The sequence below is a fragment of the Excalfactoria chinensis genome, chromosome 7, assembly GCF_039878825.1.
Source record: "Excalfactoria chinensis isolate bCotChi1 chromosome 7, bCotChi1.hap2, whole genome shotgun sequence".
NCBI lineage: Eukaryota > Metazoa > Chordata > Aves > Galliformes > Phasianidae > Excalfactoria > Excalfactoria chinensis.
The window spans coordinates 29129379-29157141 of record NC_092831.1 but is presented as its reverse complement, the minus strand read 5'-3'; the positions used below and the strand labels follow the sequence as shown (position 1 = coordinate 29157141).

Below are 27763 nucleotides of genomic sequence, written 5' to 3'. Positions count from 1 at the left end.
TGGTCTTGAAAGACTTGAATTAGTTTTAGTCCTATTATTAAAACAGCAGTATTTAAGTGGCAAATCGTGCCTTGGCCTGTGTAAAAGTTGTAAGGGAAAGAAGCTACATTCAAATAGAAAACTGTATCTTTCCTGTTATTTAAAAACCTTAACTCATAGAAGAATGAGTCATTTTAAAAATACTACCAAGCAAACACCAGAGCACTGTCCCATCATGAAACTACAATCAATCAGTTCATTACCTGGGTAGACAGCACATTATCTACTAAGTAACATGCATATTCACAGATCTCCATACCTTCGTATTTGCAAGTCAAACTTCACAGAGGTATCCATTTCAGACTGCTGGTGCACACTGAAACGCAAGCCAGCTAATAGCTTTAGAAAAGAAAAAAAAATAAATCACTGTGGTTCAGCAGAATAAAACACAAAAGTTTCTTAATACTATCATATTATAATGAAAGTGCTTGAGCACGGGCTCATAAGGAGAACACAGCGAATCAGCAAATTAAACTTGTCCAGTTCATCACAGCATTAAACACACCCTTGTCTCTGTAGATCTCTGTCAACACATCAATCCCTTAAAACAGATATATGTGGAGTGCATTATGCTCACCCACCTTGCTTCAGCTATTTTTGCACAAAACTGAGTATCCATTTAAGTGTTACAAAAATAGCTCTCATCTGAAGAGCAGGGCACAGTTTTGACAGTTCCAAACTCACCGTTCACAAGATCAGTGCATAACAGTTGCTTCAGTACCTGTGCAGTTCAGGCTGGTATACATGGAATACTTTGGAAATAACATTTATTCATCTGTACAAAATGTCTCTTGGAAAAAAACACTGTAGAAGTGTTTATAATTGAAACTGATTTTCACTTTATTTCCTCAGAAAACTAGGACCTCCTAAGTCAGTTTTTTAAAATCTGCCAGGTATCACTAGTAGTTAGTGAATTTTCATAGTTTTGGCTACATTTGATTGAAGTGTACAGTTCTCAGCTTGGAAAAAATACTATCTCAGACTTCACAAAACAATACAGAAGCAATATTCATTTTCCATAACAAAGAGAAAAACGCATTACGAGCTAGCTATGAATTACATAAATAGTTAGCATATGATAAATATAAAGACAAAACTCATAAGGGACCAAAATGAATTAAATCCTCTGTCCGCTGAGCTACACATTCTTTATTGCAACATAGAACTCACAAACACAGACAGCCCTTGTAGACTTGAATTTACTTATGACACGAAAAACAGTTTCCACTGAACTAACCAAACATGGGTAGCCAGATATCAGCTAGATATAATCTCAACTATCTGTCATTAAACATCCTGTTCAGACACTACATGATATTAAAAAAAGCACTGGCTGCCCTCCTGCCTAAACTACCAAACACCTGTGGGACCAAACCTCACCTTAGTTCCCGCTTTCATGGGATTTCCCAGATCACAAACCACCATGCGTGTTTGATTCTCAGTTTTAAAAGCACATGACAATCTTGCTAGAGCCTACAATAAAACAGAAAAAAATTAAGGAACATCATTCTTTACCTCTTGACATCTCTTTAAATGACCAGAGGAGTGCTAGTTATGCTGCATGAATTTTAACATGATTTCTCAGTCATAACATAATCAAGCACTATAAATTGAATGAAATCAGAATATTCAAGTTGGCAAGGAAATGAATATTACTGAAGTGAGAAAGATCTTCTTTTCAAGGTTATCAAAGGATAAACTCATTACTTTTACTTTGGATATACCTGATGATTTCCACTATCTAAACCGTTTTTCCTTAAGGTTCTTTAAAATCTGTGTGAATAAACTTATACAATCAGGGAAACATTAAAACCCACAGCAGAAAATACAGATTAAAAGGCAAAATAAAAAGAATACTCACTAGCTTAATCAATGAGAGGTGTTCAAGGAGCAAGCAGATTTTGGAAATATTTAAATTAAAGTGACTACCATTTATACAAAGACTGAAGCAGATACAATCTGTGTGTCAAGAACCCATCACATAGACCTTGCTTTGCCTGCTACTACCAGCAGACTCAAACTGGAAACATTTGCCAAGGTACCAAGTAAGCACACAGGACTCGGAAGAATCTTACTGCATTTCTTTGTTGCTTTTCTATAAGGCTTTACTTTAAACAGTATCACTGATGAACTCTCTCCTGCAAGCTTCAATAGCAACAAGTACTCAAAGAAGAACAGTATTTGCAGCTCTTACCTCATTATTCCGAACAACGCCAATGAAATCTGCTTGAGGTGGAACAACGACAAAGAGTTCTGCTTCATAAGCTCCTTCCCCTTGATTTTCAGCACTGACAATTAGCGTTAAGGGGTTGTCGTCACCAATGTAGATCTTCTTCTGATCACTGAAGTAAAACAAGGGTAAAACAATTAATATAAAAATAAATCACAAAGCCCAACACTTACTTTTTAACAGAGCAAATGATTCTTAACAACTAAATCCCTGCGCACATGTGCGTTACGTGCCTACTTTACAGAAGTACAAGCACACATATAACAAAAGCTGATGGAAGGAAAGCTCAACTACAGAACACAGCTAACACCTCACTAATATGTCTGTTCCAAATACAAATAGGATATCTTTCTTAAGAAAAGAAATCTATTTTTAGTATTTTCATGTTACTAACCAAAAGTTAACAAAAAGTATTACAAAGCTCTTGAATTCAAGTAGGGATGTTACCATTTCTTAAGACATTTTTGTCATATAATTACCTCCTCACTGAAACCTCCAGCTTTGGTTTGCAGATATTATCCTCGCCACAATCCAGAAGAATGTGTGCCTATGCAAAAATCAAAAGCATACCAATATCATGATTTCTACATTTCTGCATTTCCTATAACACTGTTGCATCAGTGAATCAAAGTACCTGCCACACTTTTCAGCTCTGGGACTAATGCCTACATGGCCTTGATCCTCTTGCCTTACTTTAAGGGTTTTTTTGCTAGCAAGTTAAAACTTTCTGCTCTAAATTGTAAACAGGCAACTGTATACAACAGAGCAGTAACAGAGAAACCGTTATGAAATCTGTAGAGACACTCCAATTGTTCAAGAATAACATCTTCAGTACTAATACCTTCTTTTCTCCAGAAAAATGTTACACTGTACAATTAAAAAGTAGTCCAGTACTAGTGAAATACATAATTATGTGAATATGTCACAGAGAGACAGAATAAAAGTCGCATAAAAAAAAGCATTCAGGTCCAATCCAGAGTTCCATAACTCAAAGGCTAAGGCCTAGATACATGTATTTGTATTGCAGCTTTTCAGAAGTGATTAGATGAACATATGTGTTGAAAGCTTAAAATATGTTCTATGTTCTGTCATCAGATTTTCTAAGAAATATACCTGTCTGCTCATATTAGCAGGAGTGAACTGGTTGAGGATAGGATGCAACCCTGTTGCATCTGCAGCTGTTTTGTAATCAAGACGATATTCCATAAAAATTGTAATGGGAGTTAATTTGTCTCTAAATTCAGATTCATCCTAAGGAAACAAACAAACAAAAAAATAATTACAATTAGAACACATAAATAAAACCTAAATTTCTCTAGTTAACAGCCAACCCTACAGCAACACTGAGCTGTGTTTTTATTAATTAATCAAATGGTAGTAGGAACTTGGAGGCCAAAAGAGCATTCAATTATCTGAGCTCTTTTCAAACAAAAAAGCCTCTTCTCAAAGAGAGTGCATTGTCAACTTCCACTAAACACAATTTTGGTTTTATAAAGTATGATTTACAAATGTAAAGTAAGTGAATACAGAAGGATTAAGTCATAGAACTTAAGTATCAAGAAGCCTTCGAGTCTGAACAACTCCTTACTATAATAATAAATTCTGAATGCTTCTAACATCTCTCATAGATACTCATTTTCAGACTTGCTGAAAACATTAAATTACAATGGATGTACTGGCTTTCACACAATTCATTTCAAATCATTGTCGAGTTCATTACAGGACCTTACTTCAGAAGCTATCTTCTATGGACAGAAACCTATTAAAAGCTCTTCCCCCGACAGTTTTCAACTATTTTTGTGTTCACTTTCACATCATCTCATACAGATCATAATTGTTAACTACAATATGATAATGTTTTTCCAGCCTTAGTTTCTTTTCCTCAGTCAGACATTGTATTTGTGGACACTTGTATACATTTGTAGGGATTGATAGACTGATAAAAAGCAAATGGAGCATCTCAGCTATTTCTGTCTCCTCCAATTTGATTATTTGGGCTTTTTGGTTGAAAATCTGTTATTTATGTCTCTTACCTCCAATGCAGAAACACTACCCCTTCTTATTGAGTTTAAAGTAAGTTGTAAAATATGACTAATTTTGGGACTAGGTGACTTGTCCAAGTGGTGCATTCATGGATTTATAATGCAATCTCCAGCCCATTTAGTGACCAGGATCTTAATAGAAATACTACTCATCTTCATCCGCTGGCAGCAACATTAACCCAGGAAAGATAGACCAGTTTAATAGTACTAGAATTCTCCATTAGGCGTTACATGACCCCAATATTGATTTCCCTAAAACATAAATAGATGCTCACCCTCAGGAAAGCATCAAGTTCTTCGCAATTCATTTTGCCTCCTTTTGTAATAGTCATGTTCTTGGAGTGGCTAGGCTGTTTGCTGTGGAGAAAGAGAGCTCTCCTTATAGCTCCTTTTTGCTTCAGTTTATCCAACAGCAGCTCCACTTGGAAATCTGTCCAATACAAATCAATTGGATTAGCAATACTTTACCTAATTAAACACAAAGTAGATTTACATCAGAAGTGAGTTTAAAAGTTGATTTTACCTTTTAAATAATATGTAATGTTATAAATACAGTAATAGATACTTAATACTTGGAACTTGTAAAACTTCGATTTATCTACGTATAAAATCTGTTAGTACATCATTGTCAGTACAACAAGTAAGAAGTGCCACAATTATCCAAAATAGAGCTCTGTTCTTTCAAAACAGAAACTATATTACTGTTTGAACAATGATAAACCCACAAAATGGTGACACACATGCTTCAAGTCCCAATCGTTCTAATAACCACACTGATCTTAACTGACACAAGTTAAAGAAAATAAATGAAGAAGAAAAAACAACACTAAACCCTAATGAAGATCTCATAGATCTATAAAGATACTCAACTGGCAAAATTAAGTTATAATGAAAAAGAGTTATGACTAGTATTTGTGTCTGCAAGCAGGATAAAAAAAGACAGAACAAAAACACATAATAAAACTTACTGAGTGAATTAGGGAGCTTTCCTTTGCCATCTGCTTTTAAGCAGAACTTCACTTTGAAGCTGTTTTGGAAGAAAAGAATGAATTGTTATTATCTGAGTAGCGTAGTGTTTATTACTGAAAAACAAGGTGGGTTCTTCATCCTAAAATCTTAAGGGAACTGATGCTCCGAGTTTGTAAGGAAGTTAGCACTAGAAATACAAAGTTGGTTCAGATAATATAAAAACAAGATACTGCAGTTGAACCAAAAACAGTTAACACAACAGACCATTTCTTTCATAAACCCTTTAATCCATTACCATGTTGGAAAGATCTCAATCTACTCAACACATACAATTCACAATATCCACAAGAACAGTTTATATGAGCAGGCAGCATAGAATCTATTGAAGGCAGTCTGTCTCACTCCACTGTTTTCAAAGACTCTTAGTTGGTATTGCCTGTTCTTTGAGAAAAATCTGTGATTTATTTATTTTTGTTCAACTGCCTGATTAAACTAGGTGAATCCTTTCAAAACTTCAGGTTTATGAAAATACAAATAAAAAAGTTTCTTCTATTCAAAGGAAAATAGAGATATCCTACTTACCACGAAACTTTAACATCCGACAGTGAACAGGCTTTGTTTTCTGGGTTTAGAATGGTTGGATTAACTTCCAGGGCAGCATTCACTCTAATAACTGGTCTGGCCCTACAATGAAGACATCCTTTTAAACATCATTCAGCACCATGGTATACAATGCCCTTCCCACTACACTGCAAAATACACACTTGAAAAATGATTAACGAAACTGCAAGAATAACATATAATCTTGGAGTTGATTTAGGAAAATGAGAAAGCTTCTCTGCATTCTTTTACTACCATCAGAGTTGTGACAGGAACAGTTGTGTTAAAGAAAAGTTCTTCCTATTTACAATGTAAATAAATAAGGTAACTTCACCAAAAGCTTCCCCAAAAGAACTAATCTTGTTGAGAATAGTGGAACTGCACAGCATAACAGCTAGCAGCAACCTGTGTACCAGAATCCAGAAAACTGTTAATAAGAGAGTATTAAAGACAATAACAGATTTTTTTCTTAGCAACAGATATACTGAAAAAGGTTAAATAATAAACTGCAGATTGCAAATTTCTCCAGTAAAAACAGCAGTATAACCTTTTCCTCCTCTCTTACCTCCAGAAGTCTCTAAGACAGAAAGGCAGAATTTCATACTTGAATAATTTTGCTTTCTTTTGTAACTAACAAATGCCAGTGAGCTTTTCTTCTTCATTTACTTTTGTAAAAGCATAGAGTAACACATACCTATACAATACAGCTGTGTCAACACCAAAAGCTCCAACAATCAAGTCTGAGAAAAAAAAAGAAAGAGAAAATAACACACATTATAAATTGTTTCATTTTTTTTTAAAAAGGCTGTTTGTTAGAGGTAGGGCTGCTATTAATCTAAAGTGACATTTAGAGCCAAGGACCTGGATATCCATTTCTGTCCACATCTGTGGCTCCTTTCAGCGAGTACCCAAAGCTGGGTGGCATAGTACGAGCAGCCCACTGCCCTTCCAGAATTTGAGATGGGACTGCGTTCAAACCAGTTGCTCTTCCATTGTAGATATAGACAAGTCCTCTCTTGTCCTCTCCACCGTACGGTGCAGCTACAGCAATATCTGTAAACCAGAAGAACAATCATGAACATCTTCAATATTTGTGCTGATGTTGATCTAAAATAACTCACGTTTTAATTTTCATCTATGTCAACAGAAACAAAATGTAACAAGTGTTGAAAAAAAATCATACTCTTTTTTTTTTAACTGTACACTAGGATATCCTAGAAACTCAGCAAGAACATATAACGACCTTGTATTTGGGCGTGGAGAGAGAAAGGAACAGTTCTGCAATTACTTAAGCACTTCACTAACTCACAGATGGATCGTATGGAATCGGGATAGTTTTGAGTCTGTTTAACACCCAGAATTAGTCACCGCTGGAAACAAATCAAAAACTTGAGTGGAACTGTTTGTCCATTTCATTAACACACTCATGTTCCTCCAAAGGGTGTGACATTTTAAGAGCTGCGGAAGATTCTGAAATCAGCCTAAACAAATGTTAAATATTGAATTCCAGTCTACCGTGATCAGGGCTTGGCAATGTACTTTATGGAGAAAATTCAGTTACAGCAATTACATTATCTCATTAACTGAACACTTAACGGTGAACAATAAACAGTATTAAATAATAATCAGACTCTAATCAGACTCTACAGGAAATAATACCTCTAGAAGCTGTTGAAGTTGGAAGTGTACTGATGATCTACCATCCATGTTTCCCCAGTAGGTTCAAAGACTTGCTTAACACGCAAGTGTTTAAATACATAACAAGATACAAAGCAAGTCATTACATGATTTACCAACCTAATCTTGATTTTGTAAACGTTTAATAAAGGAACAAACACTCAAATGTACCATTTTGTATTTTAAAACTCACATTCACAAACTTCACACAAAAAAATCTCAATCTGGAACCATACTGGGATCAAAAATACTGTAATTAGCACTCCCGAAATTAAACAGGACAATAAATAAATAAAACAGATCTATTAATGCCTTAATAATTACACTTAAGGAAGATGTTTGCTACGATTTCTCACCTATACGTATTTCAGACTGAAATACGATGGAATGAAAACACTGTCTGGATCATCTAATCAAGTCAACAGATTTTTGGCTCTCAGCTGTAACCTTTCTAATGCCTTCCATGAATAGATGCAGCCATGTTACAACTTGACACTACCTCTTTATACTACCAATGACTAAAAGAAATCTAAGTATTAACTTCATTGTATTAAATGGCATAAAGTATTTTGAGCAGCCGTACATGTGGTACCTAACTGGCACAAAGCAAAAAGCATATTCGTAGTTGTCCCAAAAATCAAACTTTTATTAATTAGTGGCTAAGTTAATTACCCACTTATCATTCCATAGATAAGTCACTGAAATAGATTATATCGCTTTATAGATATCACTCATCTGCATTTCTTACAAGGTTTCAGAGTGTATTTAACAGTTAAGAGATGTTTCTAAGATAACAAAAGAAAAGTAAAGATTAAGATAAAATGCCACTGATTTCATTAAAAAAACTGGAGCTGCCAGGGAATTAAAAATAAGAGTCCAATGTCATTACGGTCTTTGAGAAAATAATTGCCAGCAGAAAGTAAAATGCTAAAACATGAATATTTATTTGTGTAACGTGCTCTCCTACGATTTGTGAGAGTCTCTGACCCAAAATTGTGTCTATGAGCTGTTTGTTTGTTGTCCATTCTCAAGTGAAAGCTACAAGAACTACTGGCCCAAGGCTTGGGATTCCACATTTGTGGCTGCATAAGTTTGCATCCAAATACTTACTCAGGAAACCCAGCTCTTGGTATAGTTGGCTGTAATTCACAGTAAACATTTTCAGCAGGGTTTTCAATTAAAGTTTTTTATTATTATTATTATACATTTTTTTAAACCTAGACTTTTCTCAGGAAAAACTTTTCTATTAAAATACTTTTAACCAACCCTTGGAAACAAATTTCCTGGTCATCTGCATGTTTCTGGAGAGAAAGGTTGGCTTTAAGCAATGGAAACAGGTCAATTGTGTTGAGGATGTCCTAACAAATTATAGAGGAGAATAAGATAATTAACCGAACTGCCTACCATACTTATCACCAAGAAAGAATTATGCTACCAGAATAACAACTAAAATAATCCATGCTGTAGTTTAAATGGTATAGTCTCTGCTCGATGCATACATGTAACTCCTGTTAGCATTCTTGGGAGTAGCATACAAGCATCGAAAGGAGTCTAGACCTTAGCGTCCAACATTCACTCATGGTTAAAATACTTAATGTTTGCAGAATCAAAATTTATGTTGTCTATATTTAATCTATAACTTTAAAATTCTGATAAAAAAAAATAAAAATCATATCCTACCATTAAATCCATCCTGGTCTAGGTCACCCAGAGGTGCAATAGCACTGCCAAATCTTGCAAATATCTCAAAGCCGTTCAGTTTTGTGATCTGAAACCCTCCAGAGGCTCTTTGCAGACAAATGGAAACCTGGCCAACTTCTTGAAGTTTACCATCAGAACCCCGATCCATAAAAAGGGGGGCTCCAATAAACAAATCTGTGTAACTGGACCAAAGAAGGATAAGGTTATTTTAATAACGGCATGAAAATCCAGTTTTATTGTCTCAAGCATCTATTAGCAGGAATAGTACAGCACTCAAGCCAATGTTAACATGAAAGTTTCTTATCTTTTCAATTGCAACAGAAGGCAAATATTTATGGCAAAGAAAGCCATACAACTAACAAAACTATTTAATCCATTTAAAGCATTTGAATACACATGGTTGGTTTTTTGGTTTTTGGTTTTTTTTTGAGAATATAAAAATCAATCTACATTTGATAAAACGTTTAAGTCTAGTGAAAAAGTCTACTGTATGGATACAGTTTAACAAGACAAAAATGTATAGTGTAGGTAGATTTTTCTGTTCTTTTTTGTTTATTAAAGAAAAGCTTTTTTGGTCTGTCCAGAAACACATTGGGTGCAAGGGGTAGAAGAGAAAGAGCCCACTTACTCATCCCCATTGATATCTGTGGCAGCCACTGAATAGCCAAAATAGGCAGCCATCTAGAAAAACAAAATTCGAATGAATTTCTGAGCTGTTATGATATAAACACACAAGAAAGTTAGTGCAAAGGTTTTTAGTAGCGATATTAGGGAGATTATGATATAAACTGAAAAAAAAAACCAAAACAAAAAAACAAACAAACAAACAAAAAAAAAACAAACAAAAAAACAAAAAACAAAAAAACAAACCACACCACTTCTCATTATTTATTTCTCTTTTGGACTCTGTTAGAAGGTAAACTTAGCAGTTACCTTCTCCATTCTGCCTTTCATGACCCAGTACTCTTTCTCAGTTACCACAGTACACAGCATTTGCTCTAAGTATCACTAAGTGTCTAATAAACGTGGAACAATTAAGTCTAGAAAAGGCTAAGATCATCTAATCCAACCGTCAGCCTGTCACCATCATGCCTATTAAACCACGTGCCTAAGTGTCACATGTACCCTTTCCTTGAAAAACTCCAGAGACAGTTACTCCACCACTCCCCTTGGGAGCCCATTCCATGAAACAACAAGAACGGTACCATGAAACAGTAAGAGGCAGAACTTAGGATTCCTACAGGCTTTATAAACATGTTTTTTGGCACTGAAGCTAATAACACAGCAAGTTTTACATTATCCAGTACTCAAAATAGTTTATCAACACTTCATATTAAAAACAGCCTCCTCGTCATCTTCCACGCATACCTGCTCTCCAGTGAAGTTGTACATGGAAGACATGTTTTTTCCATTGTAGATAGACACCTGCATATAAGAAAATACACATTATGGCAAAGCAACAAGTATAATCTCCTCATTTGCTACGTAAATGTTTAAAATAGCCTACCATGCCTAGGGTTCTTGCTGCTCTTGGGACTCCTGACACAAAGTCTGAAACACAAAACAAGACACCCATATAACATTCAGTTCCAAAGCAGAATGCCTTCGCTTCAACGGGGAAGCTCATTCCTTTGCACTTTAGAATTTGTTCTACACCACTTTTTTCAAGTTCTGCCCGGTGTATCGCTATATTTTTCTTTAACAGAAAGAAGAATCTTACCTTCTATGCCATCACCACTGAAGTCTCCAACAGCCACAGAATAACCTGATTAAGAGACAAAATTAGTAAATCACTTGAGGAACCTTTTTAAGCCTCTCACTTCTCTAAACTCTTCACAAGTCTCGGTGCACAACCCTCTTGCTTCATGATAAAATACAATGAAACAATTTTTTGCCTCAGAGTAGATTAGACAATGAACAGCTACACAAGTAGACCGTAATTCTTCAGCTTCTGTTAAGTACAGTGACTAGATAAATTCACTGGGATAATTTAAGAAACTGAGCATCCCGGGTCATTTATGATCAGAAGCCTGTTTCAGACAGACTTAAAGATGGTTCAGAACAATAATGTTTCAGTTTGATTTGTCACTAACTGACAAACAAACCAACAACAAAAAACCCAGCAATGTATAATCTGTCATCACAACAGTAGTTTTCAAACTAAAATCCTCAAAGACTTCACAAACATACTACTTGGTATCTCTGAAGCTCAGCAAATATTTGCTAGACATCTTGTCAAATGTTCATTTGTAAAACAGTGCCAATTGTGGCACTGACTTAGTGTAGGAAAGAATAAAAACTGTGGTCAGTTTACAATAGTAACAATATAAAGGACAGGATTTGAAGCAAGGGTCTTTTGGCCCTTTAGCCAAAGACTTCAGCCACATGACTATGCCGTTTTACTTTAAATGGAAAGAACCTTGAGAGACTTTAAATACCACTCTGATTAACACAAAGCTTCTCTTAGAATGTCACATTCCTTATTCTCCACCTACCACACTCTGAGTTGCTGGTTCGGTTCAGATTCAAAGTACTAGCAATGTTACTCACAGAAAAACAGTGTATTTGCCAATACTGATCTCCTCTCCAACTAAGAGATTTTGTAACAGGTAACCTAGAGATTACACAAACAACTGGCCATTTGCAACTGGAAATTGTGCGACAACACACCCATCTACATACGTCCATGCAGATCTTCATTAGAAGCATAATGAAGTATTCTCCATTTCAATATCTTTCCTACTTTCTAACCACAATGTAAATCATATTCACTTCTGCATGCAGAAACAAGAATATCAGTTTTAATCCCTTTCTCTCTGCAAATGTATCACAAATACAAATGTATTTATAGAGATTTTTTGAAGGAATCAAAAAAAGGTGAGGGCTTGCTCATCACTAAACCCATACCAGATGCAGTCACAAGCAACAGTTAGCTGAAAGCTCAAACAAGCTTAAAACTTAATGAGCAAGAAAATGCACGAACCCTAGATACTGCAGTTTTCCATATGGTTAGTCCTATTCTTGGAAATCTTAATCTACATACCTTAAATAGTTATCGAAAGAAATTACATTCAATGAAGATGAGCATTCTAAAAGTAACTGGGGAATTTAGAACCAGTTCCTAGACACTGTCCACATGCACCGTTACTATTTTTCTGAATCCAGTTAGACAAAGGTAAAGCTAAAATATATTTTTTTACTTGTCGAAGGCCATCTTTCACTTAGCTTTCTTACCACACACGATTCTGTCCCATTTTAGTTTTGTTTTGATATGTTATTTAGAAACAACTGCTTTTCTAAAATAAACAGTTATGTGAGTAACTTGTCAGGTGACGATCATCCCTGATAGGTTATCTTAGGCCTAAGTTTGAATGCACCAAAATATATGGAAATAGACCCATTCATTTTGTCATCTGCTGGTTTCTGAGTCAAGATAGTGGCAAGGTAACCAAGCTTCTTTCATATATGAATGACAGCATTTTCAACTCTTTTTCTATCTGCCAAACTTTAAATTAATAGCATGGTCTATACTGGAATAGAAAGAATACAAATAGCAAAAGAGGTTTTGTGTTGGTTTAAGTACAACAAGGTTTACTTCCCATTCCAGCTACATACCCAAGTAGCTGTCATCAAAAGCAGCGCTAGCAGGTCGGGTTGCTAACTGGTCATCATATTTTGTACTGTAGACTTTGGAGTCATATTTAGCCACAATCTCAGTCACTCGATCAGAAATGAGCTGGCCTAAAGACAAAGAAAACAACTTAAAACACAAGTGCATACCATCAGGAAACAAGACAGATTTATGAGAAACTTGCTTATGAAGCAACAGTTCTTCCTCAATACTAATCATAGTACAGCCAACAGCATCACTAGAAAGGAGAGCTTAGCATAGCAGTAAACAAGCTACTAACAAGCTAGTGCTTTACTGCCTTCTTCCTGTTCTCATTCCACTAGCCACTAGATGGTGACTTGATCACGTTGCTTTCTTTGAGTGAAAAAATACACTATATTGCAAAACATTTTATTCCAGGACAGCACTGACTTCACATACACATCCCCCAGGTGTGCATACAGAGTATGGACAACTCCTCTTCTTGCAACTCAGAATACTGAGGAAAAAAAAAAAACATTTTATTCAAGTATGCTATTGCTATCCTATTCAGAGCTGAGATTTTTATTTGGTAGTAACAGAAGAGGTTAAATAGTTTTAACAGATGAATTAGCAGCTTTACCAGAAAGCAATAAGGTGAATATTGGTACATAATCTATACTGTATTCTGTCCACAGCTGAATGCCAATCATCTCATTTTGTTTAGACTTTTGAACACAGATCTAGAAGGAAGCCTCCTATGATGCCTAGTCTACACATAGCCTGGCATTACATAGAAAGTTTTTAATAAATGCTGTTATGTACATTAAAATAAAGGAAACAGATGTAGGTAACTCTGTTCTGATTCTAACAACCATCTTCTGAACTGAGGGCTATAGGTAAATGCCGCATGATCCTGCAAACAAGTACTCACTGAAGCCCACATTAACAAAATAAATATGAGGCGTTCCCTGGAAACATAACACCACAGTTACAACTTGTACCACAGTACAAACAGACTACTGCAAATAAATACATTATATCTTTGCCCTCAAGAGAAAATAATGATAGTTCTTTGTTAAGTACATTACTCGTGGAAAATGCATGCTTGATGTTTGTGTGAGATAAAAAAAATATGTATGTAAATTTTGAAAGAAGCAGCAAAATACCAAAGAAAACTCCTCCTCCTGGGAACACTATTGACATGTTCCTATGAAAAAGCATTTGAAGTTATCACACGGCTATTTAAAAAACAAAACTCATCTACTCAATTATTATTTCAGCTTTAATCTGTTGCCTTGATAACTCAGGAAATATTCAGAAAGATTCCATTAAACTGTTTCTGTTAGCTTTCTTAATGACAAAGACTTGGACAGCAGTTGCAGGAGGGTGGATACAGAGGAATAAAAAGATACAGAGAAAATAAAAAAGGTCATCCTATTCCATAACTTCAATAATGTATCTTACCTTGCCAGTAAAAACTGCCAGGTCCTCCGAGCAAGACTCTGTCTCCCTTGGGGGGGGGGGGGGGGAAAGAGAAAGGGAAGTGGGGGGAGGATAATATTCAAATTAATCATTTCTTAAGACTGCATGAACATATCCTGTATTCATGGAAACCAAATAACCACATGCAAATAAACTGTAAGTAAACCATGTGTAAATAAACAGTAGATTGACTGGCCCCTCCCCTTATATTTTTTGAAGGAGTGACTGATTAACCCTAATTTAAAATGCATGTACTGTAGAAGACTAAGATAAACCACAATGTCACTTCAGTTACTTGCTTCTTTATATCATCCATCTAAAATTAACAGCATAACTTAGCTTTTTGCTGTAGTAAAACTTCATATGCACATAAGGGAACAGAAATACACGTAGGAGAGAGTATAAAGACTGCTATAAACCAATAATATATTTTCTGGCCACTACACAAAACTAGACTCATCTTCTACCCCTCCTCTTTCTACAACTTCTTGTTAGCAAAAGGCAATTCAGAAAAGCTATGATGTAATTGCCCTACTCCATAATCCTTTGGAGAACTGCAATCCACAAACCATTTCATGCAACTTGAACCTTGTTAGCTACCCCAGAATTAGCTCCCTAAGTACTTCTCTTAATTGAGCAGTTTGCTTCGCTGCATAACTAAGCCACTTATTCTCATTTTACTCAAAAAACTCCCATATTCACCACTCAGTACAAAATAGGTCAGAGATTTGGAGATACCAGTCTTGCCAACTCAGCTAGGGAGGTGGACCGGAGCCCAGCATTTGTTTTAACAATGGCTAGAGTCTGCACAGTAGTCCTGAAGGGTACAGGCCAAATAACTGAAACACTCCTGTGCCAATGTTACTCTTTCTACAGTCTGTGGAAGAATAATAAGGGTGTGCTCAGGCAAAGTACAAAGGGATACTATGCAGCTGTAAGGTGTGAAAAACCCAGAAGATCACCACATCACAAATGGGTCTTACAAAGCCCAAGTAATACTAAACAACTTGACTGATAAAACCAAGACGATAAAAATACAGCTATAGTTAGTTCTGAGATTCATGCACAGTGTTATTGTGAGTGGACTTGAAAAGTTATTGCTAATTAAAATATAGATATATTACGCCATAGAAAAAAATATAAGAAAAAAGGCAACAAAAAGAAGCCCATTTCTCCTAGTCACTGAGACAAACAAAGCTCCACTCTAAGAGCACTGTCTACCAGTTCCCTTCAGCAGTAATTTACTTTTTCTCAACAAGTAGCATTAGCCATGCACTAGTCCTTGCAGTAAAATTGTGTATAACTGCATTTTACCTGAATACTAGCTGCAGCAGGGCCTTAAACTGGAAAATTGGGTTGTTTATTTCTGACATGACTCCTAGAAGTGTTAAGTGTACAGGAAGGCATAGGGAGAAACATGTTAGTGCTGCTGGAATTGTTTAAAGGGATTGTTCTTAGTTTACAAGGAGTTCATTGTTTTCTTTCTCTCCCCCTCCTGACCAGGAATGGTGGTTAACGTGAAGTTTCATAATGTCTGTGCTTGCATGCGTACTTAACCACAGCAGTTGTTAAATTGGAAGCGTCTGCTGACTAACAGGAACTAAGTAACAATCACATACCTTTGTAAAGTCAATACTAAATCCACCTTGACAAAATCCTTGCCCATCTGCATCAATGGTGGCTAAGGAATAGACACAAAAGGAAAAAAGAAAAATTAATAGTAAAAATAATGAGTAGTAAATCAGGTTGTTTTGTGTATTCTCTCCGGTTTATTTTTCTAGCTAATTAATCTTAGTTTAGTCTTAATTTAACTAAGCTTAAATTAGCTTAACATAATTTAACTTAGTTAATCTTCAATTATTTGGAAGAAACAGTCCTAGTTTTACTCAACAAATCATGGAAAATATGGAATAAGGTTTGCTTCTTTTAAGGAAAAATAATCTGAAACATAAATAACCATAGGATATTTGAAGTATGGTCTTAAAAGAAAAAACACATCCCTGGCTGAAAAAATCCCCACATACTGAGACTCATCTACAGCTAGCTTAATCTTATGACCATATGGCTCCAGAACAGAAACACGGGGAGACATGTACCTAGAAGTGTGACTAACTCACTTCAATACATTCTTATTTAACTTCTTTTTCTGTTGGACCACAATGGATTTCTATCCTGCTGCTCACCAATAACATGGAAAAAAATTAAAACTGCAACAAAACTTTATGCAAGTGTTCAGCCTGCGTATTCAAAAAATACAGGAAAAAGGGCTTATAAGCTTTGAAACTGTATACCAATTCAACTACATGGTATGGGTTCAAAGCATTTGGAGGGTAAGGCTCAGAACTGAACAACAAATGTAATTAAAAATACATCATCAAGTCTATATGCGTTCATGGAAATCAGAAGCTTCCTCTGCACAGTGTTGTGCAAATGAGCTTTTTCTTTGTGATACACAAATAATTAACCTTCAGAGATGTCTCGAGTTGGTCTTCAAGTGCCAGATGTGTCATTCCAATGTTATGCTATTCAGACAGCTATGAAAAGCATAAACTCAAATATTAATACTTCTGCTTACTGCACTGGCTACAGAGCAACACTCACATCTCAAGAGAGGGCTAAAGAAGGACTTCTTTTCAGTACAAGAGCCATTACAACTGAAGTGGACAATAAAAAGTCTGACATCTTCAAGTTCGAATTATATTTGGATCAAAGATTTCCCGCTGGCCTGCAGTAGAGAAAATTGTCTGGACTCTGAACATCAGTTGGAGGAGAATACAGGTGTCTGGATCTAGATTAATTTGTTTTAAACTGCTATAATGGTGGACATGAAATGGGGAAATAATTCTAAAAGCTCTTGCTTCAGATTTACAAAGAATGTAAGAGGAACAATTTCTAACGCAGATGCAACAAATTGCTCTACACTTACTAGACCTGCAGGGTGCATATTCCACAGATTTAGATCCATCAAGCAGGTAACAAGTCCCCACAGGCTCTCGCTCTTGTTTTGTTTCAGTTCTCCAGTGATACAATGGGGCACAAGCCTAAGGAAGAAGATACTACAGTGATAAAATGAACTCCTCCTGGAAACACTGGGAGGTGTGGACTAGGAGGACTAATACCACAGAATTACAGCTTTCTACAGATGAGAAACTGAGGAAGTTGTGACAGATGCACCATGGGTTGCCAGAGATTTCATCTGGGTGGAAATATTCCTATTATTAGAAATAGCTGACCTACAGCAAAATGTTTAGAAATATTTTCTTAAAGGAGTATTTGCAATAGGCTAAGAATTTAAAACATATTTTAACTTCAGAAAACGAATTCTAGTACATTTCTCAAAGCCAGACGCAATTGCCACAACCTTAGTTTATGACCACTTTAAAATTCATAAAAAGCTAATTGTGGAAAAGACAAACCAAGCCGATTAGCTGATTCAGAATTATCCAGATCTTTCTATATCTTTTCTACTACAATCCAGCAGTACTGAAGCATCTGAAAAGCAACACCACCTTACCAGAATTTTATCATTTTTGGATCTCACAGACGCTCCAAACCACTGATGAGACTTAAATTCCAATGGATCATCAGGAGCAAAATCTCTGTTGCCTGCAAAGAAAATGAGAAAGAAGCATGATTTCATGATAAACTGTTACAATAAAAACTAAAAGCAACCCGAGTCAATTGTGAGGCCACACCCAGAGAAAAGCAGAAAGCAGTAACACTGGAAGACGTCACCCTTACAGTGAAATAAGCTTTAAAAGTGATTTAATGATATTTATTTTTACATTCCAGGCAAAATTCATCTATTTTTAGTGTAATAAGCACACAACGTTTACAGCATCTTTGACAGGAACACAGTAAATATCTCATACTTCAGATATTTCATTTTTGAGTCAGATTACAGCACTGGTCAAGAATCAGTGCCAAAGCTAAGTTAAGAAAGTGCTTCTAGAAGAATAATTACCCTGATCAAGTTAGGCAAATTTTGCCATTGCCTGGAGTCAAGACAGAAATTCATCTACTATTCTAGTGAGCATTAACATCTCTATTCTGTGAATGCACCATGCCAATCACAGCAATCAGCATGCTTACAAGTTTTGAGAGCAGACAGTAATAAAAAAAGGCTAAGAACTTACTCATACAGAGGAATAATTTCAGTTTGCCCTGTTAGGTGATGAAGTCTGGTAAACGCAACATAATGAGTGGTATTTTATGCTGTTCTGAGAATGAAAATTCCTCAAAACATTTCATATTTCTCACACGCTTTTAATGGAGAAGTAGAAACTTGACCAGCCTCGTGAGAAAATGAATGTAACACTCTGAATTATGATTATTTTATTAAATGTTGCTTAAATTGCTGGTTTGCAGTGCCTAAAACCAACGAGTCCAAGAGTTCAGCAGCCCTACATCACCTCCACAGACTGGAGGGAAACCCCAAACCCAACCTTGTTATGAGTCAGTAGTTCTAGCGCTCAAGACCTGTGACCACGTGAATCACAACTTCCTTTCAAGTCAGACATCTCCAAAGGCATGCTTTGTCTCGAGAGGCTGTGTCACTTCCATTAGGAAAATCCCATGAAAAGTACAGTAAAAGCAGCTCTTATCTTCGATCAGCCAAAACAAGCAAAGACCTGGACTACTCTGACTTTTCTCTAGTAAAAGAACTATGCAGAAGGCCAAGCTCACAACATCACAGAGAACTATTGTGATCTGTTTTGATCTTTTTCTCCTAATTTCAAAGTTAAAGAGAAAACGAAGGAAAAAAAGAGAAAACGCTTCCTTCTGTCATACACTTCTTCACTTTCTTACTGAATAGGTGTTTTAGACAGGGAGGACCGGATGATTAACCATATCTGCATAAATTCATGTACACTGCATAGTGTCACACAACGCTGAGGAAGAAACATAGTTTGAAGGTCAGCATGCCACCTCCTCACAGAAAAAAAATAACACCTAAATAAAGACTGCACAAATTAATTTCAAATAGGGAATGTCTTGAAGACACACAGAAAGTCCCTTTTTTGCTATATATTTCCCTTTGCTTGCCTTTAACTCATGAAAAAAATACAAGTAGTTTTGCTAAAGGATGCAGTTGCGTGTTTGAGACAGTTTCAGATGCAGATGGACTCCAGAGGAGTAGAAAGTTCCATGTGATGCTATCCATACATTCATGCTGCCAGCTTTTGTCATAGCCCTATTCCCCAATGGTCACAAAAACAGCAGCAACCCTATAGGGGGAAAAAAAACACCCACGAACAGTTAGATCAGGGCCCAACCCTGCTAACTCCACGGAGAAGGAGGGAGTGCTGACCTCCCAGAGAGAAGGCAAAGATACAGGGCCAGGGCTGGGACCTAAATCCTTTCTGGCAGCACTATAGGTTTAAACTCAATTTATTCTCATTCTAACACCACACCCAAGGTTATGCATTCTAAAGAGAGATTTGGTTTCTACCCTCTGTTTGTCCAGCTACTCTCAAATACAAAGCCACCTCTCAGCTTTACTTGTCAAACAAAGCAGTAAGCTTTAACGAAGATAAACCTTGTTGGGAACAGTCACCATGTGGAGTTTTAGGTCTTACTCTGCTCTTGGGTATTCATACACCACTACCTATTTATGACTACAATGGAAAGTAATATAACAATTTTAAACTGTAAATCAAAACTCTATCCTAATTCTTATAGAACATATGGAGGATCTGGAGACCATCAATGTTAGCTTCAACCACTAGACAATAAGTAGAAGGAATGATCTTGTCAGCATAGCGGGTAAGCAGCCATAGAGCATTATCAGCAAGCTGATTTTATTGTAGGCATAAAGGAAATAATTTGCCTCAAATTTCAGTTAGATGCATCAGCTGAGACAGAATGAGGAGATAAAAAAAGGCAGATTATTTCTTAGCGGTGCCAGCTGTCCACAGACTCAAGTGATTGCACTGGAAAGAGGGGAAACAATTGTTCACCCAGCACATGCTGACAGAACAACAGTTCTCTGCCTTTTCCTATTGTACTCCTGAGCTACAGAAGCTCCAACGCTGCCCACACCAAGGAAAAGTCAACATCTGGGACAGCAGCAATAAACAATTCTTCCTCCTCAGGCTTTCAGGGACAACATTATTTTTCTCCACGATATTGAAGAAGCTCAATACTTTTGCTCAACATTAAATAACATTAGAAAACTGCTATCAAAATAAAACTGAAAGGTAAGCAACAAGGTTTTGAGATATAGCCAGAATCTGGCACAACCCCAGGTTAATTACCTTTCACGTGTCACGACTCCAGAACCCATCAGCATATTGTCTGAAAGCCTAAAGAAAAAACTGGACATTCATATACTTAACAACAAGAAAAAACCACAGCACATACAGTAAATGCTGCTCTACTAGACACCTAAGCTAAAGCCAATGCCCATGCACATGAGATAAAAAGTCTGCCTCAAGGATCTGTCTCAAAATGAGTTTATCCTGCATTGGGAGCTTCTCTAGGTAAAGGTGTTCTTTGCAAAGAGAGGCAGCTATTCAGCTGGGGATTGGCTGTGACACAGTGTATACTTGTAGTGATACAAATGTATACTTGTAGTGATACAAATGTATACTTGCAGTGATACAAAGTGAATGTACAGCCAGAGGGTATATAAGGAAAGACTCACCAATGTTGAGGCTCACAGTCATGCTCGGAATGTTGAGACTCGCCACAAAAACCCCAAGAAGGAGCTACCTCCAAAAAGAGATGCTACCTTAGTGGTGGTCAGCCCTTAAGTGGGATCTAGGAGAGGTGAAGTCAAACTCCACCCCTTCATGGATCACATCTGTGTTACCTTCACCTGTGCTCCCTCAGCTGACCCCGTTTCTTGCCTCAGATGGTTAATCAGAGGTTCAGGCTGTGATCCACAGTTTCACATACACTCAGCAAAGTTTGTTACAACACAAAAAACTAAATCAAGTGAAAAATATTTTGGAAGCATAGACTTATCACATGCATTGTAAACATTAAAATTCAGGCCCTACTCTTAACTCTCCATTCCACAGGAAAAGTTGGTTTTATTTGTCCACCCACCTCCCTTCAGAAGTCCCCATAGGACGAAAACACACAGAAATAGGTTATGATTCTTTCCCTCAGCTTTAGTTTTCCCAAGGAAATAATGATCTTATGAGGAAACCTGGAAAACACTTAACCATCAAAAATCCCCTTGCTTTAAATAGGAAGCCATTTGTGTTTCTGTTCTTGACTGGGAAAACCAAACAAACACGTGAGCCTTCATTGGAGCAAATCAAAGTTAAATAAGGTATATTAACTTTGTGTGAAGCGAACTGGCATTGAGCCTGACTTTGATGTTTGAGTTTTAGTAGAATTCAAGGGCCTGGTTTTATTATTGTTTTATCATTGCATAAGTTTTCAGCAGGGAGGAGAGAGGGGATAGATAAGAGTAAGGAAAAAAACTCCCCCTCTAACTGTTAAAAACAGCAGCTACTTTAAACAAAGCAAACTAATATAGACTGGATTTAGAGATACAGGGATTTATAAACCCAAACGAGTATATTTACATAACATAGTTGCCTTTACTGCTGTGACAGTTGTCATAGACACTGATATTTTACTCCTATTTCTAATTTCCTCTGGAGGGTCTGAAGAATGTCTTTTAAGTGCCTTTGTACCAGTGCTGTACAGTGTAAACAGGCATTCAAGCAAATATGCCAACTAATACAAATTGGATTTTGACTATATATATATATATATATATATATATATAAATCAGAGTTTATGCTATTTTACAAATGCTATTTGCTACAAATGCTATTTTACAGATTAAAAAGAGCCATTTCAGGAACTTCTAGATGGGTCATTACATCCAGGATTGCGTCACTGGACTGTAGGGTCGTATCTGAGAAGACAACTTATGCTGTGGTTTTCCCCTTTGCTCCTTCCCATTGTAGTAAACATCATATGACAATTTCACATATCTTTTTCATTATGGAAAAAAAGGCTGGCGTGGCAAACCAACAGTGCTTGGTCTCACAACATTCTTTGTTATGGGGGGGTGATGCAGTTGTTAAGGCCACAAGCATGTGAAAACTCCCCACATAGTTGCTCCTGGACCAGAGGATCATCACCTCACTAGACTACATAAGATAAAAAAAAATATTCCACTTCATCACATCGAATTATGATTTGTGAAAACCAAAGTGGAGGAACAAAACCAAAGTGGAGAGCAAAAGGTTCTTCAGCGCTGATTTTCTTTTGGCTATCAGCTTTGGGAAGCTGCTGCCTTCTTTTTCCCAGTGCAAATGTAATCCGTTATAGAAATATATGAAATGATGGGAGCTGTCTCTAACCTGTCTGGTTTTTGTATGATAATAAGAGAACTGCACTCATCCATTTAGCCTTGCTTTGGAGCACCAGACTGAACTGAGACAACCGTGAGACAAGAGGCAGTGAACTGAAGAAGCCTGGCTCAGTATCAGTATGCTATAAACACTAAGTTGTAAATCTTAGATGGCCACCCAATTCACCATATTTCTGTCAAAATAAACCTCTCTGTAACAAAGCCAAAGTCAATCATGTAGCCACTTCTAGGTAAAGGGAAACACAATGAAGCCAGGCAGAAGCAAAACAACCTTATGAAATATACCAGAGCACTGTTATCATAAGCCAGAATTTGACATAGCAGAAAACTAGCTGACATCTAAAACCTCAGAGATTTCAACCTCAGTTACAGGCAAGAAGGAGCAAGTCCAAGTTTACCTTCACCTGAAAGTCCCGGTGCAGTGAGGCAGCTGGTGACTCACCACTGTTTAGCAACATTGCTTTGATATTGGCTCAGGATAGAGAGGAACAAAGATTCCCACTACTCTCCTCTCTCCTACGAATCCTGTCTCCCTCTGGGTGGAGCTGGAACAACTGGATCTTTTCCTTTGCCTAATATAACTAAGAGCCTTTTTTTTCCAGCTTGTCATGCAGTTGGGATCCAGCTACCCAAACAGAGCCAAAAACATTCCTTCAGGAGCCTACCTAATCATGAAAGCACGAGCATTTTTCCACCCTCAGCTGTAATAACAAGTGGAGGAGGTTTTATACATTCTACCTCCCTCTTTTGTATTCAGAAGGGTACCCAAAGCCCAAGGCTGACTTTAGTCATCCCAGCACATGATAAGGATAACAACCGAACTTCAATGATAATGAGGTAATCATAGATTCAATGAGATAAAGTCGTGTTAATTCTACAACAAATGAATGAAGTCTTCACAAGATTTATTTGTTCGCCGTTGACTAAATCAATAGTGAAAACCCCGCACAAAGTGCACCTCAATCCTAATAAACCAATCTCCTACAGATGAAAAGTAATCACAAAGGCATGCTATTTCCACAAAATACTGACCTATCCCCCAGTTCTTTATTCTTGCCCACTCATTCCACAGGTGGAAAAGAAGTTGTTATGAATAACTCACTCAATTGTGCAGATTGTCAGAGCCTCAAAATACAAGCTCACGACACCCACGCAAGTCATAACTTCCCAACATCAGCAGATCTTACACTCTGCTGTGCTACAGGATAAAGCTGCACAAGTGAGTTAAAATATCCACTTCAAACTAAATAGGTCACAGATAGATACAGCTATGCCAAACTGGTGGTTTAAGCTTCTGCACAAAGACTCCTATTGTCTACAATCACCCACTTGGGAACAGAAAGAAACAAAACAAGAATTAAAAAAAAAAAAAAACAAAAAACAAAAAACCACAAGTTGGGAACATAAAGAAGAATAGAGGGAATTTTTATTAGTATTTTCCTTTTCAAAAGCTTTTTCCCCACCTTTCACCATTGATCAAAACAAACACACTTCAGAGAATTTAATCCAAAAACAATTAAGACTCCATCATTCATTTGAAACAATTCTGGTACGTGAAAAACATGGGAAGGTGGGGAAAAGATGAACAAAACAACTGTCCAAATGGCAAACCTGTATGCAGGCAGTGGCTACTTCCCATTACTTCCCCAAAGGAGCAAGAGCATAACACACAGAGCTGAATAGGACTCGAGCACTGGAGATGCTCTTCATTTTTAGCACTTAGTCATTTCTGTGAGACACCCTAAGCTTGAGTGTTGAGATCTATCACAACAATTAGAAAAGCTTTTCACCAAAAGAATGAATGATAATTTCGCCTTGCATCAATCTGTTACGCCAAGCATATCAGAAGAGCACAACAAACCACTTATCCGAGCAGCCAGTGCTGTCTGTGCTAAAAAGACAATCTGTTCAAGAAATCTACACCTCATTAGCATAGAAGTTCAAAGTTGCTTGATGAGCATATTTTACCTTGTAACACTGTGTATAACTGTCTGCATTCTGCATCTCATCAGATTATTCTATGCATTGAAACTCTTGAAACTGTCTGAACACTGCTTTTCTTTTTAATGCTGCCTTAACAAGCTGCACTTCCAAGCACTCTAGAGCCAGTGCATCTGCCAGTTACAGCTCTGACTCAAAACTTAACAGCATACAAATATTTCATTAGGAGTTGATTCAAAGTCATGGGAGTATGAACAGGTCCTACTTATACCAACTCAGTTCCCAGTATTCTTGATTGATATAGAGCTATGGCCCAAAGATGGAAACTAAAATCAAGTCATGAGGAAGACCGTTTCGTTTTGGATAACAATTACTTAAGAAACTCATTTGGTTTACATTAATTTGCTGCATATTGCTCACACATGTACAGTTTGATTAACTCCAACTGGTTAAATGGGTCACTGGAAAACTTCATGGTTTGTCAAAACAAAAATTCAGAGTGCACCCACTGTCTAAATCCCTTTCAGATATAATCCCAGAGTGGTGTGGGTAGAATGGGATACTAAAGACCCCAGTTCCAATACCCTACCACAAGCACAGACACCTCCCGCCAGACCAGCTTGCAGAAAGCTCCACCCAAGACTGTAGGAGGGCAAAGAGGTGCATCTTTAAAACAAGTGCTTTTGGACCTCTCAGAACTGATCTGCAGTAGAACACTAAGCGCATTCCTTTTACAGTGGACTCACAAGGGATATGCGTTTTCCTGGAAAGAGCTGCTAAATAAAAAGACAAACAAAGCCAAATTTAAAACAGAGGAACTACTTCTCCAGTCAGTTCTGTGGAGAAACAGACACTACAAAATTAATTTAATCATACCAAGAAAGCCTCAGTTAAACAGAAATAATATGTATACATAAAACATACACACACAATCTTTTACAGGCAAACTATAGGAGTAGGTTTCCCATTTTAAGTCAGGTACAAATGAAGACAAGCATTTTCTCAATGAGTCCTAAAAGTTTGAGATACTTTGTAATTTATAAGCAAAATATGTAACACCTTGCAAAGAAAATGATTTGATAACATCATTTGTTGGACAGTACTGTGGCAACTTGGAATTATGTGCTATCTTAATGTAAGTTTCTACCAGCTTCTAAACCTGAAAAAATATACCTGCCTACACATTGAAGCTCTTGAAAGTCTACTGAAACAGAAGGAAAACAAATCCCAATTATTTTACATAACAATTCAATTCAATTTGTGGTGAAGCTGTGGCAAATGCAGTAAGAAGTCAAAATACAGAAGAACACAATAGAACTTCAGTTTTGTGACAGTGGCGTCTTTAGTCACTGAATCAGCAAGATAAACGGGAACACAATGAAGTTCAGTTCTTGTTGGACACTTTAAGCAAGGTCTGTTTCTAGCAGCAGGATAACTGGTAACAGACATGGGCACTGATCAATGTCACTTATGCAGCAGAAGAACGAAGTCGTGCATGCAGGGAAGCTTGCCTGAGTGGTTGGTCTCTTCTTAATTTTACTTCAAAGCTTTAAAAAAAGCCTGCCTGAAATGCTTGCCCAATGACATTTTAAAGCCCTTCTGAAGGGATTAAAAAGGTATTCTATCATTGTGGCTACATGCACAAAAACACATGCAGCACAGCCATATGTACCTCGAATCTGGGGGCACGTTCTACTACACATTTGTCATGCAATTTTCACATAGTCATAACGACGTTAAATCAAAGCCAACTGATGTCAGCGCTAAAACTCTCAGAAGCCCCACAGAGAAGCATCTTTACATTTGGGAAGTGTTAATGTGCGATGTAAACATTTTGCCTTCCAAAGCCACCATGTATACCAGAATGTCAAAAGCAATTAGTGCAATGTGCACACAGACATGCACGCACACAGGCACTCGTGTACAACACTCTCCCACCATGCAGGGAGTCTTAGGACATCTAGGCAAAGGGAGAACCTCCCTCCCACTTGCAATTCTATTGCTTCTTTAAGTGAGAAAACAGCTTGTATATGAACAGCAAAAGAAGAACATTTTCTGACTAGCAGCTTAAAAATCGTAACATATATTTTAACAATGAATTTTATGTAACATATTCAGATTAAAACATTCATATACATATGAATATATGTATATTCACTCATCTTCAGCATGAGAAATAGGAGAGCTCTGTGAATGGGCTCATCTTGTGAGGCACCCAGTTACTCAGAGTGGGAGTTAAGAACAGGAGGGAAGAAAACAAGCAAGGCTGTAGGAGCAGGGACTTAAGCATCAGCTCAGTTACTTACATCACTTCTCCAGAGGAGCTGAGGGTGAGCGACCACTAAGGCTAGTAGGAAGAAAGCACTTGAATAACTCCTTCAAAAATCAATATTGATGAGGCAGTACCTTCTTGCTACAGCTACATACAATGGGACAAATGTAACAACTGTAAATGACTGAACTGCTGTGCTAATAACTATATTTAAGCTAAAAGCAAGTGATAGAAAATAATACCCATTTCTATTAAGGCACTGACATACAACTGAGTTCAGTGTGGCCTTTGTACAAATGCAGATAAGGAATCACAGCTTGAGAAAAACATTAATAAAGTACAAATAAAACTAAGGTACGAGTTTACGAGGAAAAGAAAATGAGTGGGGAAAAATAATAAGAGGTGCGTCCCCTGCATTACCTCTGTCTTACCCTTCCTGTGATACAACCAGAAGGTCAGTGGGCATAGTAAACCTCACTCGGAATAAGACTTGCTCATTGCTGTGCTGCATTCACAGCACAGGAACACAGCCTCTTCACTTGTGCTGTGCGTGTGATGCAGTGACTCGGCCACTCTGCCTGCGCCATCTGGCACAAGAGCCAGGAGGCACAAGCAGGGCCAGGCATTAAAGCAGACAATTCTGATCATGCCAGACCTTGTGCAGACCTTGTCAGCCACAGACAAGAGAACAGAGACGCAGCGAAAGCCATGTATACAAATGGACATATAGTTTCCAAAGGGTGGGTTTGTCACCAACTGTAGGCAATTAGAGAACTCTGAAGAAACCCAGCTAATGAATTATACAGAAGGCGTGCTACTTTCCCTATTAACAAAACAGCTAAATATTCTGAAATAGATCTGCTTTGTCTTTCCAGAG

At 37.1% G+C, this 27763-nt stretch overlaps 1 protein-coding gene across 2 annotated transcripts in view; it reads right to left on the bottom strand.

Moving 5' to 3' along the window:
• ITGAV (integrin subunit alpha V) overlaps positions 1-27763 on the bottom strand; it is a 41764-nt gene that overhangs the window by 8533 nt on the left and 5468 nt on the right. Inside the window, exons 1-21 of one of the 2 annotated variants that reach the window (XM_072341941.1) lie at positions 20979-21036; positions 17847-17938; positions 17259-17373; positions 15952-16013; positions 14315-14360; positions 12874-12999; positions 10979-11023; positions 10766-10809; positions 10627-10683; positions 9887-9939; positions 9238-9440; positions 6742-6933; positions 6575-6620; positions 5863-5964; positions 5280-5338; positions 4587-4741; positions 3383-3520; positions 2749-2816; positions 2234-2381; positions 1420-1512; positions 299-378 (exon numbers count right to left, since the gene is read on the bottom strand). In XM_072341941.1, the coding sequence (XP_072198042.1) occupies positions 299-378; positions 1420-1512; positions 2234-2381; positions 2749-2816; positions 3383-3520; positions 4587-4741; positions 5280-5338; positions 5863-5964; positions 6575-6620; positions 6742-6933; positions 9238-9440; positions 9887-9939; positions 10627-10683; positions 10766-10809; positions 10979-11023; positions 12874-12999; positions 14315-14360; positions 15952-16013; positions 17259-17373; positions 17847-17938; positions 20979-21000 (1946 nt within the window). In that variant the 5' untranslated portion in view covers positions 21001-21036. Of the gene's footprint in view, positions 1-298; positions 379-1419; positions 1513-2233; positions 2382-2748; positions 2817-3382; positions 3521-4586; positions 4742-5279; positions 5339-5862; positions 5965-6574; positions 6621-6741; positions 6934-9237; positions 9441-9886; positions 9940-10626; positions 10684-10765; positions 10810-10978; positions 11024-12873; positions 13000-14314; positions 14361-15951; positions 16014-17258; positions 17374-17846; positions 17939-20978; positions 21037-27763 lie in introns of those variants that run through there. The other variant, XM_072341940.1, reaches the window with a different exon arrangement.